The sequence below is a fragment of the Nasonia vitripennis genome, chromosome 3, assembly GCF_009193385.2.
Source record: "Nasonia vitripennis strain AsymCx chromosome 3, Nvit_psr_1.1, whole genome shotgun sequence".
In the NCBI taxonomy this organism is placed as follows: Eukaryota; Metazoa; Arthropoda; class Insecta; order Hymenoptera; family Pteromalidae; genus Nasonia; species Nasonia vitripennis.
This window is the reverse complement of record NC_045759.1, coordinates 15,260,379-15,278,471: the sequence shown is the minus strand read 5'-3', so window position 1 is coordinate 15,278,471 and position 18,093 is coordinate 15,260,379. Positions and strand designations below refer to the sequence as shown.

At 39.2% G+C, this 18,093-nt stretch overlaps 2 protein-coding genes across 7 annotated transcripts; both read right to left on the bottom strand.

Annotated features, from left to right (window-relative positions):
* Positions 1-21: 21 nt before the first annotated feature.
* On the bottom strand, positions 22-9,804 carry LOC100123310 (zinc finger protein 300). 6 transcript variants are annotated; one of them, XM_008218473.3, is made up of 6 exons: positions 9,664-9,804; positions 9,293-9,451; positions 2,978-3,219; positions 2,529-2,860; positions 2,074-2,365; positions 22-2,002 (listed from the first exon to the last, which is right to left on the bottom strand). In XM_008218473.3, exons 1-6 carry the CDS (start codon positions 9,802-9,804, stop codon positions 1,720-1,722), a joined length of 1,449 nt encoding a protein of 482 aa, XP_008216695.1. In that variant the 3' UTR covers positions 22-1,719. The 6 variants fall into 6 exon arrangements, with proteins under 6 accessions (XP_008216695.1, XP_031783217.1, XP_031783218.1 ...); XM_031927357.2 differs by lacking the exons at positions 9,293-9,451; positions 9,664-9,804 and adding exons at positions 4,019-4,209; positions 4,294-6,625; XM_031927358.2 differs by lacking the exons at positions 9,293-9,451; positions 9,664-9,804 and adding exons at positions 4,019-4,209; positions 4,300-6,625.
* Positions 9,805-12,972: 3,168 nt separating this feature from the next.
* Positions 12,973-15,094, bottom strand: LOC103317949. The gene is made up of 2 exons (XM_008218474.4): positions 14,952-15,094; positions 12,973-14,873 (listed from the first exon to the last, which is right to left on the bottom strand). Exon 2 carries the CDS (start codon positions 14,523-14,525, stop codon positions 13,620-13,622), a length of 906 nt encoding a protein of 301 aa, XP_008216696.1. The 5' UTR covers positions 14,526-14,873; positions 14,952-15,094; the 3' UTR covers positions 12,973-13,619.
* Between the last annotated feature and the right edge of the window lie 2,999 nt (positions 15,095-18,093).

Sequence of the window (18,093 nt, the reverse complement as noted above, 5' to 3'; positions counted from 1 at the left end):
ATACAGTTAGATACAAATAAGTGAATGGTTCAATATGATTTTTATTTATAAAGATATAATGAGTATACATTGTATTTTATTATTATGGCAGTAACTAACTGACTCAATTTAGCCGTGTATACTTCCATAGTACAAAAGTCACTTACCCAACTATTTTTTATTTCGGAAGTAAATTGTAGTATAAAACAAGAAAACTGACAATAATTACCTACAAAATCAATACATCTACAACTCGCGCCCCGTTTCGAGCGTCATGGCAACGTGCCTCCCTAAGCGCGCACTATGTGCCGTGCGTAAGTCAAAGTTAAGCAAAAGGCACCACATGTACTTTGAAACATATGTACATTTTCTTAAAAACGCATTATACCATGTCGGTAAATGCGATTTTTATGGATTTCATTGCACGTCAGTACCACTCTTTAATACAATGTATTTGCTTTGATTTCATATAATTACGTTCTAAACGATTGATACAAAATTCGAAACCTCTTCTGTAAATAATCTTCCTATAGCTTTGTGGGAACTACTTATTTTTACCGAAGTCGCGATAAAAGTATCCAAAGATTAAGACTTTATGATTGAAGCTTACTGGTATTTAACTAATAATATCAAGTAATTAAATTCCAGGTATTACAAAAAAAACGTATAATTGTGAAAAATTGGAAGTACAACAGTTTGCGAGTTTCGATCAGAATTATTCTTCACAGAAGATCCAATCTAATTTATATATGATGAAAAGATAGCCAAATTTTTTATATTTATCGTACAAAACACATCAAAAAATCGATAATTTGCCTCAAAGCTTCAGAATCCGAAATATTCAATATTTATATAAACTGAAGGAGTCTAAATACATTGTGATTGTTAATTGCAAATTTTATAATCACAATTACGTATCTTGAAATAAGAAAAAATCAAAATCATATCATTTTTCTTGTGATTCAGAACTTCTCAAGTTAAAATCAACTGGATAAAATAATATCTATAATTTACTTCGTACTTATAAGAGAATGATAAAAAACGTATCTAAATTAAGAAAAAATTTCGTAAAAGGCAACAAGAATATAGATTCTAAAAACAAAATAGTTCTAAAAACTAATTTCACAGTCTTAGCAAACATAGTAGAATGAATTGTACTGTTTTCACAACTAAAAAACGAACCTAACTAATACAAGTTCTACGAACATAACACTTATTTAGTGAGTCTTAAAAAGCTATAATCTCTAGTTATATTTCTATTATTAACCATAGCTAATTAATAGTACGATCACAATAAGCAAACAAAATTCGGGGAAGCTGCTTTAGTGACTGTTCGAAATAGTCTCAAAGTCTTCTTTTAAAGAAAAGCTACGCATTCATTCAAATTCACTTCTCTCGAATTGTAAAAAATCACGTTTTTCACCAAAAGCATGATACGCAGTTTAAAATTTACACCTTCATTTCCGAAGATAATACGATGCTCAATTTTGGAGTCACGGTACTTCGAACATATTCAGATGGTCAATCAATCAACTGTGGTAAGTCAGAGAGTTCAATCTCTAAACCTTCTCAACTGAGCATCGCAAAACTCGTTAGCCACACTTTCAGAACCAGCTATAACTACTCGCTAAACAATTCATCCTGCAACCCTCTTCGACTATTTTAGGGTAGTACGCGGATCGAAGGAGTCAGGGTACCGTGGGGTACCAGGCGATGTCGATGTCGCATCTCGAGAAGGTTCTAGCTGCATAGTCCGGATGGGTCGACGAGCCCGCGAGCAATGAGTTCAGCTGTGGCAGGATCCTGTTTGACTGCAGCGGCCGCCGCAGCCGCTGCAGCAGCTTGCTGCGCATGAGGCTCGAAATGCGAGCGCACATGCAGGATGAACTCGGTCTTGTCGGTGAAGTCCGTCCGACACATCATGCAGTGGTGCCTCTCTGCTGGATAAGGCTGGGGCGGAGGCACCGAGCCCGGGAAATAGGCCGCGGCGTGTTGAGGTGGTCCCGAGGCCTCCAGGTGCGACCTGAAAAATTTTCGAATTAGTTTAAGTAGCTGTTTTAACATAGGGATTTTATGGGAGGGTTAAATAATTACCTGGCATGTTGAGACCATTCTTCTCTAGTGGCCAGCACTCGACCGCACAGTTCACACGCCCAACTGACGGGTTCTTCCTTGGGTTTCAGTGTGCTGTCTGGACGCGATTGTTGTTGTTGTTGTTGCTGCTGCTGCTGCGTTTGCTGCTGTTGCTGATGTTGTTGCTGTTGTTGCTGCTGGTCGTTGTGAAGACTGTTGTTCACCGATGGTGTGGACAGCGATGCGACACCAGGCCGATGCCGAAGTTTGTTCATGTGTATCACCAGCTTGTCTCTCCTTGCAAAGGCTTTTCCTATTGAACGAGAGTGAATTATCAGTAATTAAAAGCATACTACAAATATTAATCTAAATTCTTGAAAACTGTAGCGATAAGCAAACAAACAAAAATCTCAACCGAAATTCTCGTAAAAAGCCACATCCGTCAACAAAGCGGATGCGATTCTCAGCTTCCTTACCGCAAACTTCGCAAGAGTAGGGCTTCTCGCCGGTGTGTATACGCATGTGGATGACGAGTTTGTCCTTGCGCGCGAGACCCTTGCCGCAAACTGTGCAGGCGAACGCTTTGGTCGTGGGCTCGCCTGTATTGGTAGCTTTCGAAACGGAGCCCGGCCTGATGCCGGCATTCGAATTTCTCAAGGGCTGTTGCTGCTGCTGCTGCTGTTGATTCACCGTCCCCGTAGCGCCAGTTGTGCCCTGGGCTCGACCGTTGCTGAATTGAGGCTCAGCGGCACCAGGGAACGCTGGCATCACGGCACCTGGTCGCATTGCTGACGAGTAGTCTGGAGACCTTGAGGACGCAAGAATAGTGGAGTTAGTGAGAAAATTGATTGAGTTATACGAGATTTTGAATGAGTAAATACAAACGATAAAATCTTTTGTACTGAGTGAACCATGAGATAATTACCACGTTCCGATCGACCGCAGAACCCGCACACCGTCATCGTAACCCAGTCCGTCGTCCGGTAACGTGAACGTCGGATTCGGAGGCTGTGGTGCGGCACTTGGTACCGGTCCAGACAACAATCTCGCTTGAGCTGCTTGCTGGGCCATGTGTTGCTGGACGGCCGCGTGTGCGACTGCGTGCGCTTCCGCGTACGCGGAGCGTTGGTGGTGCTGGCCGTTCGACATTTTGTCCTTGTCGTTGTTCTAGAAAAAATTGAATTTTGTGATATCATTCTGTAATTATTGATGCCTGAATCCACTACATAGTAGTAAAATAGTAAAGTTCAATGAGGTGAAAATCGGTAAGTGATGTAAAAGGAAACTTGGTTTCGCAGTCTTAAACGCGTGCGCAATTTATCAACTATTTTGATTTGATCTATTTCTTTGCCAGTAATAAATAATTCTGAATTTTATAATTTATGAAAAGAGTATTTATGGCTTTCACCAGAGTGAAAAACATCAGGGAGCAGTTGCTGATCATTAAAAGTCATTTGCATAATTTTTACAAGTCCATAAATGCGGCTATAAACGTTTAATTGCGAGAAAATTTTACTTTCGCGTTACACAATATCGTCAATCAGTTGGTATATGCACGATTTTGAACGGGAAATTAAATTTATTTTTGTAGATTCTAGTAATATCATATGAGCTTAAGATAATAAACAAGAAACCCGCTGTAAGTGCATCGCGGTTGCATCTTTTATAATAAAGAGTGAAAATGAAAGAATATTTGCTAGCCTATATGCGAGTAATGCAAATATACGATATAATTCCGATTTACTTTATCAATGTAAACGTATCATAAATTCATTTAGTCTAAAATAAACACACATAAGCGTCTAATTTATGTAACGAAAGCACTTTCACTTTTTTATATAATTTACATACGCATATATTGATGGATCATGAAAAATACAAAATAAATGCACTGAACATGATCTCGTCGCCCTTTCAAAGGTACATTCTTGTGAACAATTAATTCATAATGGTTTCATCTACTCACACAAAAAACCTTAAAATTTTTCTCAAAGTCAAAATTTCCAGGTGCGTTGTTGTAATTTAAATACTGCATTGTTCCATCGAGAGGGAACTCTCTAAATAATGTTTATTTGCACCGCACTGTTCGCCTCGATTTACTCCATTCATCAACGTCTTACACTTCGTCGAGCTATACCTTACAACCCTTTCGTAAACCTGCGTGTGAATAAAAATTTCGATCGCTGATACAATATTTTCAACAAACGTGCCTCCCAAAATCACACCAACGATCACAAATACCCGCACAACAAAAGCAGCCTCCCAAAAGTTCAAGACCGCAGTGTACAACTCGCCAGTAGAGCAGCTCAGACGTAACTCCGCAAAGCGTGTGCGCGCGACAGCAGCAGCAGCGACTGCAGCGGCGATCTACGTCGTCGATGCGCCGCCGCGGGCTGCTGCAATAACGAGCGCAAGCGAAACAAGGCCTCGTCGGGACCAAGCGAGAGAGACTCCTCGGATCTTTCTCACGAACGAGAAGGAGCCGAAGACGCCAGAGAAGAGAAAAAGAGAGAGACGAAGAGCAGAGCTTAAGGAGAAGGACGATCTGGGTTTCACGTGCATATTGTGTGTACGTGTGCACCGAACGAACGCGAGGGAAGGAGAGTGGCCAATGATTTTTTTTGCAATATTTTTTAGCGATTTTTGCTGAATCACTTAATTTCGTGAGAATTTTAATGCAAACGATAGCGTCGCAAACAACCTGTATCGAGGAAGAATAAATTTAATCGTTCAACATCCGAATTCCTCAGCAAACGAAACGCAAACAAAATTTATAAAAAAGTCTCTCCCCCAGCAGTAGCGAGCATTCGACAGGATTCGATTCGGCCACTTTCTACGTTTCCTTTTTTCATCGAGCACCGGGCACGCGGTATGTACACGTAGAGAGAGAGAGAGAGAGAGAGAGAGAGAGAGAGAGAGAGAGAGAGAGAGAACCAGCGAAAGAGACTGGCCAAAGAAGAGGAGAATCCAGGCAACAGCAGCCATCCTACGGGCCTCTGTATATCCTATACCCACATACATACGTACGTGTGCGAGCTGTGCGACGTCGTGGAGTGAAAACGCGCGCGCGCGAGCGACGCTCGCTCGCGTGCCCGGCTGCTGCGAGACGAAGGTCGACGAGAGAGGAGTATCGATCCTCCGGCAACGACCTTATGCACCGATATATGTCCCGCGGGCTGCGCGCACGCCGATACTGTACTGCTGCAGCCGCGTTTGCTCGCTCGCGGATATTATCCCGTGTGCTCGGACGAGAAGAAAGGGAGACTGATGACCATTGCCAAGTTGAGAGGGAGGCTATAGGTCGTTTGGTTTTATGCCTGCAGAGATGGTTATTTTTGGGACGAGGTTTTGTCGATCAGGAATCGCTTGGGAAGAGAATTCTGTTAATCGGAGGTAATCGTCTGAGATTGTTGCGCTTGTAGGTGAAGAAGTGGAGACTAGAGTCTTGCTGAACTCGGCCCGCAACTACTTGCGCGGATTACGATTTAATTGCGATTTATCGCATGAATACCGCAGTAGTTTTCCTTAAAAATAGACCGCCGATTCCTAATCTCAGTCGGAGAGATTCCGCGTATCGGGATTTGAAATTCAGCGTATGCATACATCGCGAAACTTTGCGTCTATACCGAGGTTAATTAACAACGCTTTCACCACAACGAAAGTACCGCGTAAATCTCCCTACTCTGTGGGAATTAAATTAGTTCAGCTAAGAGGTATGCCTAATAATTTTACAGCTACGAAGAAAGTCGTAAAGCCGAGTTGAGTAAAAAGGTTACGTTCGGATATATAAATTATGCAACTGTCTCGATGCAGGTGGTGTTAAGACACAGAATTTCAATTGTAAATGAAGGAGACTTGAGAGTGACAAAAGCCAGCCAAAAGAATGCTGAGTTTGCCAAACAAGCGCGAAATGCGAATTGAAAAAGGGGTGTTGTTACCGGGCAGGCCTGATGCGATGCTGCATAGTCTTTTGCCCCCCGAAGAGCCGGTTTTTTCCTCGAGTCAACGTCTTCGGGCTTTTTCAAGTCAAAACTTACACACAAAAGCCTTTGTCTCCTGTTCTATGTAAATTATTGCCAGGAATTTTAATATCTTAAGCGGACTTTAAAGGATACGGCTGAATTAAGAGCTGTTGCATACGTCGTGGAAGAGAATGAAACCCAAACGTGTTTTTCTTTGCGGATACTTTTTAACGATTAAATTTGCGATATCGACTCGTTGTACAAGTTGAATTGAGAATAAAATGAAATTCCTTTGAGTAATCGAACGCACGAACTGAATACCTTCGGCCTAACGAGCTTTAACGTAAATTTATCGAAACGTAATGAAATGAACCAGAAATATACCAGAAACCGTCACCCCCGAAAATCCAAAGAAAAAACAAGCCCTTTCCTCCACCAAACTAACCACACCACAAAACTCCAACCTCGATCCACACTTTCGCGAGAGACGATACAACGAGAATCAGCACACCTCCACGCGACTAAAAACACCCCGTGCGAGATTCGGTCGCGCTAGCTCCCGGCGTAAAACTGACGTTACCGCCGCCGCTGCAGGGCCGCAAGCGCGAGGCGTAGACGTACACACGTACACACAGACGGTCTCTCTCTCTCTCTCTCTCTCTCTCTCTCTCTCTCTCTCCTCCCTTCCCTCCTGGCTGGCAGCCTCCCTTTTGCGCTCTTTTCCCCGGGTACCGCGCCAACGTCGCCGCCAGACTGCGGCGCGGTGCGTCGGCCGGCTGACCTTGACACTGACATTGGCCAAATACTCCGTGTGTGTGTGCGTGTGTGTGTGTGTGGGGGGGAAATCATGTGTGTTCGTGTGTGCAGGAGGAGGCCCTGCACCAACGACGAAATCCCGATTATTACGCGGTCCTTATGCTCGCCGCCCTTTTGCAGCTGCGGTGACGAAAATTTTCGGCGATTCTTGGGAAATGCAGTGGCTGGATAGATGCGAGCTTTATTTCGAGTACGAGGATTTTTTTTAACTTTTCCAAGGGAAGCGACTGAAGGGTAGTATTGTACTCGATTTGATCTACTTACTGAGGAAAAAATTGCCTTACAATTTTATTCAATTTGGCAGCAAAATGAAGGTAAAGGAATAAGTCTTCATTGAACGAAGCCGAGCGAAGTACAAGCCATAACAGACTCTTTAATTAAAAGGGGAAAACGGTCGTGCTTCAAAAAAAAAATGGCGGCTAGAAAGAGAATTTACCGGTTAAATTAAAGTATGGCTGCATAAAAGGGAGACGAAGTAAAAGTCCTTGCAATTATCCTGCCGTGCTTCTCCAATTAAAGAATTTCAATAGGATGTTCAGACACGAATCGCTTCGTATACAGAACACAGAAAATGATTAACTTCTATGATATCTGCCTGATTAGAATGTTCAAGACTGTTGTTTGCTTTCGTACCGGTTAGATAAAAGTATTGAGGAATACATGCTAGGGACTTTCGAGCCGTTAAAAATATATATTTATATTGGTGTGATAAATTAGTTGAAAAACATATCTCAGCGGAACATCGAAATTCTACGACTTCTAGTGTTTAACAGACATTCATACGCAGTCATAGCAGAGCGGCCTAAAGACAGTTTTGTCACATAGCCTTCACACACCTGTATATCTGCAATACGTGCGCAGATTTCAATGAAGGATATAGAAAAATGCCCATGCGCCACCTATCGTCTCTAATCAAACACGGCGGTTTTGTTTTACGGCTATACTCGGACCTGGCGCTACTACGACTAATTCCACATGCTTTACGCTTCTGCACACCACTCGTGGATCTTTTTTCTACATAGAATCACTCAGATCATCGATCTACACAGTTACGCTCAGAGACGCCGGATGCAGCGATCGTGACAAAGTGTATCGTTTGTACACCGCGAAAAATAAGGACGAGGAGGAGGCGCGAGGGGGATTCCCTCTTTTTTCATCGAGAGAGCCGCAGACTCTCGCGTTGCTCTAGCAGCAGCAGTGGCTCGCGAGAGGAACAGGTTTTGCGCACAGCGGCGTCGCGTCGAACACGGTTGCCACAGTGGCCGAGACGGCGGCAGCTATATGCGCGCGACCGGATCGTTAAAAACGCCCTGGCGATGCCGCGCGCGGAAAAAAGGAACGGCGCGATTAGCGAGAGGAAGAAAGATGTGCTCAGTGCGCACCTGCAGCGCACGCACGAGGATGTGCGACGAATCGAGAGAGAGAGAGAGAGAGAGAGAGAGAGAGAGAGAGAGAGAGAAATCGCGAGGTATGCCGCAGAGATGAAGATGATTCGCGGAGACGTTCGTGTATACGTGCGCGAGTAGTAAAAATGTCTGTATGGAAAAAATTGTAATCTTTTTTTAGACTTGGATAGCTTTTGTATAGGAAACCAGGATTCTCGATAAGAAAAGAGTAATCAGAATTCGAAGACGAGCTGAAAGGATGAAGCAGACGTCGCAAAATACCTGGCGGCCCCCTACGAGGGAGGCGGGGGAAGAGCGAGCGCGCGACGCGAAGGAGACGGCTAGACGGAAAAGAGGAGCACGTATATAACAGAAGGCTTGACTTTCGCTTTCTCTCGCGTGTGTAGAGCAGAGCGTAGCGCATATAGTCTGTATACACGAGGCGCACAGCTTGTGTGTGGATGGATATACATGTATACATAGCAGTAGAGAGGTAGACAGACCGGCCACCCCGCGTTACTCGCGCCGATCAATATAGCGTCGAGCCGACTGCGACGACGGAGATGCGATTGCAGCACCCACACACACACACACACACACATATATGTATACGTATGTCTGTATGCATACGAGTCGAGGGGGGGCTACTTACCCTCGCCCGACTCGCAGACTAGATATTCGACCGTATATAGTTTTTTTAAGCGACGGGGCTGACATGGAGCTTTTATTTTATTATAGATTGTTTGGCGAACGTGGAAACGATTGCGTTGCTTTAATTTAAAAATAATGAGATGGTAAAAATTTTGCGGAAACGTAATTCAAAGACATTCGTTTCTTCTTTTCAGCTATTATTACGAGCGAAAATGGTATGGATTTGTTTTTCAAATTAACGATTCGCTGCAATATTTATGAAAGAGCAGTTTTTTACGCGATTGATTATCAGCAAAAGAAAATTCCAAAATTATTTGTTTATTGGCTAAAAGATAAATGCATAAAAATAGTCTTCGCATTGCGTTCCTTTTGTAATTACGGAAAATTCCGAAATACTATATTATAATCATGAGTAATAACATTTACCTGATGAACTGCAGATGCTGCAAGGTGCTTCAAGCTATCTGCATAGTTTTTCAAAACTGTGTCAGTCGTCATGCAGCTTACTCGAAATTCATAAAACATGTTTAATTTGTACACACACCTCTGGCATATATTTTTTGGTAAAGCGTCTTCTTTTGTAATCTGAAATGAGAAAAGTAATAATCATGATACCATCAAAAAAGTAATAACAAAATTCGTACAAGAATTCAGCTTTTAATCAGTGAATTCGAAACTTCAAAATTGTTTAGTCTGCATGCATCTATATATATATATATATATATATATATATAGTTCCTGCATGAACTGCATCAAAACATCCGGCGCAAAGAATGAAATTGACTTGCTTGACTCACCACTGCCGGTATGCAGGACCTGATTTTAAACAGCAACTGTCTCTGCTCTCCTTCTTTATCGAATATCTGCATCTGTTGGTTGCTCTTTAACGAGCAGAGCCTGCAGAGCTCTGAGAAATTAAAATCTTCGTTCATTGCCATTATATCCTTTTAATATTTTCTCCCACTCCGACGTTTGAGGTTAGGGTACACGCGTTTCCCGGGTAGCTTTAAAACCCGCAGAAACTGTTATCTTGGTAAAAAGATCGTTTCGAGTACGACCACACTGCCCTTCGGCTATCGACTCCGAAGTCAGAGACACATAATTCTGTATGTGCAGTGCCCCCGAAGACTTGAGAAAAAAATAAGTATCAAGTGTAGGGGGATTACACGAGTGAGCGGCTGTAACGCAACCATTACTGGCTTTTGGTTGTCGTCCTTCGTCAATCACACCTCGCGGCTCGCACCCATGCACTTACATATTTCGACAGCCTTATAGTCAACCATCTGGTGTCAGCAAACTGAACTAAGCACGAGTATACTGTAGATGGTCAAGTAGGTGACCGTCTTTTTCGGCAATTGATTATGGATTTTTGATAGAATAAATAAGTTATGTGGCCTTGAATTTTTTTTAAATACCTGTATTTTACTTGCTGTTGAAATGAAATAGAATTATTTACTATTTATTTTATGCATTTACAATTTATAAGTAATTTTAATTAGTTTAAATAGCTTTAAAATTTTTAGAATAACATTAATTTGTGGCATCCAACAGACTATTCATTTTAAAATTTAACTGAGAATATAACAAATAAAAGTAATATAATATTGTAAATAAAATCTATTTCTTTTAACAATGACTCTCTTTTTTCATATTCCGGAGAAAATGTTGAAATAAATGAATATTGAAAAATGAAATTAATTTAAATGTGTGTAAGTGTTTATTAAATGCACATCTTTACATTTGGTATACAGAATTTTTAATCCTTCTTACTTTGTGCTTTAAATTCATTCTTGACATCCTTTACAACATCACGCAACGCCTGTTCTGGATTTTGTTTCACTTCCTCCAATTTTTCAGTACCTTTTCTAACAGCTTCGTCCAAGACGCACTGTTTGGCCTTTTCCATAACTTCGTTTTTGTACTTGTTGGGAATGTTTTTTTTCAAATCCCATAATTTACCGTCCATCTGAACGAAAATTAGGATCTTAGACGTGCACCATAACTATTTTGAATGTATTCAAGAAGGAAATAAAAATGCTACTCACGATTTTCAAGCTTATCTTTTGTTACCGATTCGTTGAGCCTTGAACCTGCGAATTGCTGTCCGTATAATGCTTCGAACTGATTGCGACTACGAACAGACGACTACTGAGGTTTTGCAGCAGGTGAATGTCGGTAAAGGTCGGTTTATTGCGGGGACACAGACTCTTAATTATTCATTTGATTAATATCGCTTTTGAAGTAAATTTTTCATAAGCCCATATACGGAGCATAACACTGACGCCTTTGCACTAACTTTGACTCTAGCTTCAACGAGCCTTGAATCAGCCTGAATTAAATACTAATAATTGACACGTAAGAAAAGTTTGGTGAACTCTAGATTGTATAAATATAATTCTTTTTATGTTTCACGTATTGTTTAGAGGGTGCATTCAATCAATAAAACTAGAGTTGGTGCAGGCATAACGTAAAAGTGTTATACAAACTAGCTTTTGGAAAAGGCGCATTCTTTTCTCAATTTACCATCAAAATGAATTAATATAGATGTCAGCTTTCAGAAAAGTTAATATTATGATGAAAGCATTCAGAGCTTCTCTTACGCCGTATCAGCGTCTGCTTACCGCAAGGTGAATCATCAAACTTATATAGTGAAGAGACTTGAACTGTCTTTCGATACAAATTTTTGTACCATGAATTTAATAAAGAGTGAAGTATAAACACATAAAGAATGAAATATATACATATTTATTGAGAAAATATTTTACGATACGTGAAACTCGTGTAAAAATATTGCTAATTATATCATGTTTTGGGTATATAATAAAACAACTGTATATTTAAAACATTACAATTAAACTATTTATTCATTATAAAAGTACAAAAGAACAAGTCGGCTTCTTCTGACAAAATTATTATTTTTCGAAGTACACCCACATAGATTTTTATACACTAGGAATGAAGGCGCGCTTCGCGCGCTCTTGATTCTATCTCTGTCTAATAACACTGGTAAAAAATCTACCATAAGTGTTGGGCGGCACACTAACGTCTGCTAATATTTTATAAGCATGTAACATGTTACTAAATCCCTCAAAACTATTTTTTAATAAATATATTAATAATGCTCAATGTCGTCATCATTGGTTTGAATAGTGAATTTGAAGAAAAGTTCAGTATAAGAGTCAGTGGGTTTGTCTATCATTACAATGCCTTTTATTTCCATTACAAAAAAGCTATACAACTGAAATTTTACACAGATACTTACTATGCTACCTAGAAAACATGTAACCTACATGACTATGATTTAACTGTTTTCATTCATATTTTCACATCGAGGTCCATATGAATTTTTTAACTTAGCGTATCAAATTTTGCTTGTAGACAGTTACACAGAAACTACCATCTCTAGCACATTGTATTTCTGGTTTCCAGTGTATTTTTACATGAAGAAAGTGATAAGTATTTTAGCTTTTTTGTCAAGACCTTAATTAGAATTTTGACTTTTAACAGTTGTGAAAGATTTTGAGACCGATACCTGTTTCTCCATTTTTGCATTTTTTCTCAATCGAAAACTAACAGTTTCTTTTGTGATTGTGGAAAGATATTTAAAGTTGAATCAACGTTAACTGAAATACTTTTGTGTTCGACTACAACATCCATGATAATTATTTAGTCGTATAGCATGAGTTTGCATTCACATCAGTGTCGGAGTCGAAATCAGAAGTTTTTCAGTTAAGGTCGATTCAACTTTAAATATCTTTTCACAATCACAAAAGAAATCTATATGCAAAATATGAGCTCTCTAGAACTGTTAGTTTTTGAATGAGAATAAATACAAAAATGGAAAAACAGGTATCGGTCTCTCACAACTATTAAAAGTCAAAATTCTAATTACCTAATACCTTGACAAAAAAGCCAAAACATTTATCACTTTCTCCATGTAAAACTATGCTAGAAACCAGAAATACAATGTGCTAGAGATAGTAGTTGCTGCGTAACTGGCTATAAGTAAAATTTGACCTGCACAATTAAAAAATTCGCATGAGTCTGGATGTGAAAATATGAACGAAAACAGTTAAATCAGAATCATCTAGGTTACATATTTCTAGGTAACATGTCTAGTAGCCTTTTTACAATTCAAAGAGCATTGTATAATGATAGACTTAAACTTACTGACTCGGATACTGAACTTTTCTTTAAATTCACCTCTCAAACCACACCGAGGGCGACTCTGGGCACAGACACACAGTATATCTTCAAACTCTTTTTTCTTTTACTTGAACTTCTCACTGACATTTAAAAAAAAACTAAATAATATTCACACACTTTATTACTACTTCAAATAGGGTTAGGGTGCCACTTTTCAATACACATGTTGTAATACTACACACTCTTGGTAATGATTAATTTTTACTAAAATTTCTTGCTAGTTATATTACATATATTTTATCTGTTATCAAGGTTTTCACATTTCATTTTAAACACCTCAAACATTTCTTTCAGGGTTATAAGTTATGACTGTTTTGAGGGTTATGAATTTAAAGCGCGGTTCTGATTTCGTTGCCTAGGCAACCAACCAGCAACCAATCAGAATCACGTATTAAATGCTTCACAACAAAGGCCATCATTTTTTAAAGAGAGGACATAATTCATACATCAGCTTTTTTGAAACTTGTCGTAAAAGTTTTGAAAAAATGCAGAGAAAGCAATTATTTACTTTACAACTTGTTGATAAAAAGTTCTGGGCAAGAGAACGCTAATTTGCGCCTCCGTCAATATGATTATCATCATACGACCTCAAATAGTTTAAAATAGCATCTATGATTCTTCTTGTCTTTATAACTTGAGGTCTTCCGTCCACTCTTCGTTCGAGTAAATCAATAGCAAATCTTTCACTCGTTTGGTACGCATTCAACAACGAATCGAAATCAATATGAGCGTATGCCATTCTTTCTAACATAGGTTTACTAACTACTCCTGCGAGAGGCCTCAAGCTTTGCAAATAAACTATACTCTCTTCTTTTCTATGCATCAATTCTACAAGCGAATCAAAGCTTTTATGGCTTTGAACTATATCATCATAAGCTATATAATTATTAACTAATTTTTCCAACAACTTCACATCGTACATCGCATCGTGAGCATATTCCTGCGCTTCTTTAGGCGATACACCAATAAAGTCTTTGGCTAATGTTGTTAATTTATAGGAGCCTTTTTCTCTTCTACCGGGGAATCGCTTTTTGAACAGACTCAAACTGTCAGTGAATCCAACGACTACTTGGCGAAATTGATCTAGTAAATTAAAATGTCTGATTTTTATTAAAAGCCTCGAGGAGTCGAAGTTACAATTGTGTGCTACGAGTACACAGGGAGAGCCTACTATTTCTTCCAAAAAATGCAACAACTCTAATAAAATCGGTTGTAAAGGTGATGACTGAACTCTTACTCTGCGATGATACAAGGCACTTCCGTCATTTGTTAATCCGTGAACTAAAGAAGAGCCTGGACTGATATATTTTGTAGGATTTGCGTACCTGTTGAAGACTTTACTTCCGCATTTCATCGATATCTGGAGGATATCGTCGTCCCTATAGAAGCCACCAGTTTCAAGGTCGAAAAAGGCAATCGCTACGTTCGAGTACTGAGTTGGTGCTCCGGCCATAGCGTAAATTTGCGAAGTTTATAATAGAATAAGATATATACGGGTATAACAATGTACGATAAATACACGAATATTTTTGACTCTATAGTAATTACTCGCAAAAACGAATCGTATAAAATCTATCTATAAGTACAAACACGCTTAATTCGTCGTAAATAATATACTTAAATCACAGTCACTTGTATAACACATACACGCAAATCTTCTTTGCACTATAAAAATGAATCACAAACACGTTTCGTGCCGCTCTCGTGTCAAGTTCGCATCTGTCAGTCTGTACCTCTTCTCAAGATCCTCGAAATTCGGCAACGTTGAACTCCGGCCTAAGTTATTTCAAGCCCTTGCACGCTAAAAAACGATTCAAAGTCAAAATTCTAATCATGGTCAAAAGAATATAAATACGCGTAATGTAGATGTGGTTCTTACGGTAATTTGGATGACGCAATTCTTGTCAAAAAAGTGCCTGCTACTATAGTTTCTCCCGTAAGCGCGCGCTCGAATATGTTTTAGCGCGTTGTTATCTGCTTGGCGAACAGCGAACGACAGAGGAGACGACTCGAGTTGTATCCGCTATACATACATTATCGGGCGCTTTCCTAAATGCGGTTCGTGTAGTACCCACGTAACTATACAGTGCATACTGTATACAGTGTAGAATTTGATGCGCTACAGGCGCGAAATTTAAATTGACCGTTGCAATAGCCCGACGACGGAATTGGAAAAACTGATATTTCAGTCTTTTTAACCGTAGTCGCGCGTTGTAATCACTTGTAATATACAGTCGTTTCTGCTGTAAAGTCCGGTAGTTTTAACCATACTGCCACCGTAACGACTGTTCAGTAAGAACAACGGTGTGCAACTGGTAGTTTTGGCGAGTCGCGACTCGTAAAATTGGTCGCTTACGCGGGACACCACCAAAAACGACCGAACTGATTCTTTAAAACTGCTGAACTCTACGGTAATCTTGGCGAGTCTTCGTACAATGACGGATTACTGGTGCGAGTTCAGATAAAATGGCTGTGTTTTTTTTTTCAGTGTGCTGCCGAGTCATAAAACGGCCGAGTTCGGCGACAGACTCGGCAGCATATTATCTGATGGTTGCTGAGATTGCTCCGCTCTTCTAAAGTTCAGGTATAGCCGTAAAAGGGGTAAGGGATGTCATCGAATTTTCGATTCAAGTTGAGATAGATTGAGCGATCTTTGTTAATTGACTGAAAGTAAGCAATGGTTTTGCAATATTTGCTGGTGATTTAATAAAAGAACGTTCCTACTGTTACACAATTTTCGTATAATCAAGATTCGGAGCTTATCTTCTTGCGCTTTATCAGTGTCTGCTCGCTATACACGGTGAAACCTTAGAGCTTTGTAAATAAAGTGAGTAAAGTTATATATCTTTGAATAAAAATTCTTGTTGAATAAATTGTATATGCAGTATGAAATGCACATATTTAATGCAGAAAGTACTATGATACTTGATCAAAATCTCAGCTTCATCTCTTAAAGATATACTGAGATAAAATCGAATAAAAAGAAGTCGAACCGATTACTTTAAATGAGAATCCAAGTCGTTATCTCGCTGATTTTTCATTCGAAAAAATTGATTGAGAAAACCATACGAATAATTTAAGGATTCGATTTTTTGGTATAATACAATAATTAAACACTTTAACCTTATATTTATTACAAAAATGAAAAATTTTCTTGTACAAAAATACTTTTGTACCTAGAGATTTATTACAATAACGAGATATATATGTTAGATTTATAAAGTACATCCCTGAGTTTTTCATTATTTTACTAAAACATGTTTTGTATACATGTCGTATAAAACTGTAGAAACCATACACATCAACTTTTATATGGCACTTGGTTGGAAAAAATACAGAGAGAGAGAGAGAGAAAGAGCCATTATATACTTGGTAACTTATTAGTTAATTCGTTGAGATCATGCTCTGAGCAAGAGAATGCTTCCCTCCTCGTCTTCATTAATAATAATTAAACTCCTCCCGTAAATAGCTTAAAATATTATTCAAAACGTTTTTACTCCTAACTACTTGAGATCTCCCCTTAAATCCTCGCTCAAGCAAATTGATCACATGCTGATCGCTTTTTCTATACTCACTCAGTATAGTATCGTAATGGATAGTAGCATTTGCCGTTCTTTCTAACATGGATTTAGAAACTACCCCTTGAAGAGGTCTCAAACTTTCCAGGTAATATAAAGTCTCCTCCTTCCGTTCCATTCTATCAACATAAGAGTCGTAACTTTCATGATTTTTAATCAAGTAATTACGCGAGAAAAACTTTAATGCTAACTTTTCCAACAACTCCGCGTCGTACAACGCATCATGTGCCTGCGCATGTATCTCTTTGCACGATATATTCAGGAAATCTTCAGCTAATGATGTTAATTTGAAGGCACCTTTACCTCCTCTATCAGGAAATTGCTCTTTAAACAAACTCATGGTATCAGTGAATCCTAGAATTACTCCACGAAATTGATCTATTAAAGACAAATGATATAGTTTTAATAATAACCTGGAAGCATCAAAGCCACATTGGTGTGCTACGAGCACACATGGCTTGCCCAGTCATCTCAAAAACCTTAACAACTCCATTATAACTGACTTTAAAGGCAATGCCTTGACTTTCTTTCCATGATAAATTATTATTGTGTCTAGATAAGCCATGGACATCAGTAGCATGCGGGTTAATGTCTTTAGTTGGTCTGATGTACTCGTTGAAAAATGCATCTTTGCTCACGATGGCTATCTGTAGAATGTCGTCTGTTCTACCAAAGCCACTGGTTTCGAGGTCAAAGAATAATATTTCTACATCCGAATATCTAATACCCATAGCGCAAACTTATATTGTCAGTAGAGCCAGCTATAAACTGTAAACACACGAAAAGATATTCATTGTTATACTTATTCCAGTCACTTGTGCATGCGCATGAATATTCTTTATTCTATATACTAACAAAAAGGTACAGTTTCTTACATTTACTTATATTTTTTTACGTTTTATTACAATTTATTACAATTCATTGCATTTTTTTCCACTAGTGAATATTCATTAATCTGATAAAAAACAAATCACAAGTACTAACTGCATAAAATCTATCTATGCTAACTTAAATAAATTATAAGCCCACCTGTTGATGCGAATGATATTCCGTGCTGCCAGCGTGAAGTTTATGCCCAGGTGCCTCTCGCCCTTTAACCTCCTTTCTAGAGACTTTCAAGCCTGAGAACGTTGAACTTTGTTGTTAAATATTTCGTAAAGTTTTGGCACTGTAAAACGATTCGAAGTCGAAGTTTTGATCGTGAACTGAAGTATTAAAACGCCGAATTGAAATGCTGTTCTTGATGAAAAAAAGATGATGCAATGGACTTCTGAAACGTGTCTGCACTAGTTTCCCTATACAGCGATGTTATCAGCTTGGCGTATCTAAGTACCTATAGTGCGACAATAGAAAGCTTGAATTGGATCTGCCCTGCTACATAATTATATGGTACTAAGGATCCTTGAGTCGAATGTACTCCCGCCAGTCTACTATGCCCAGATA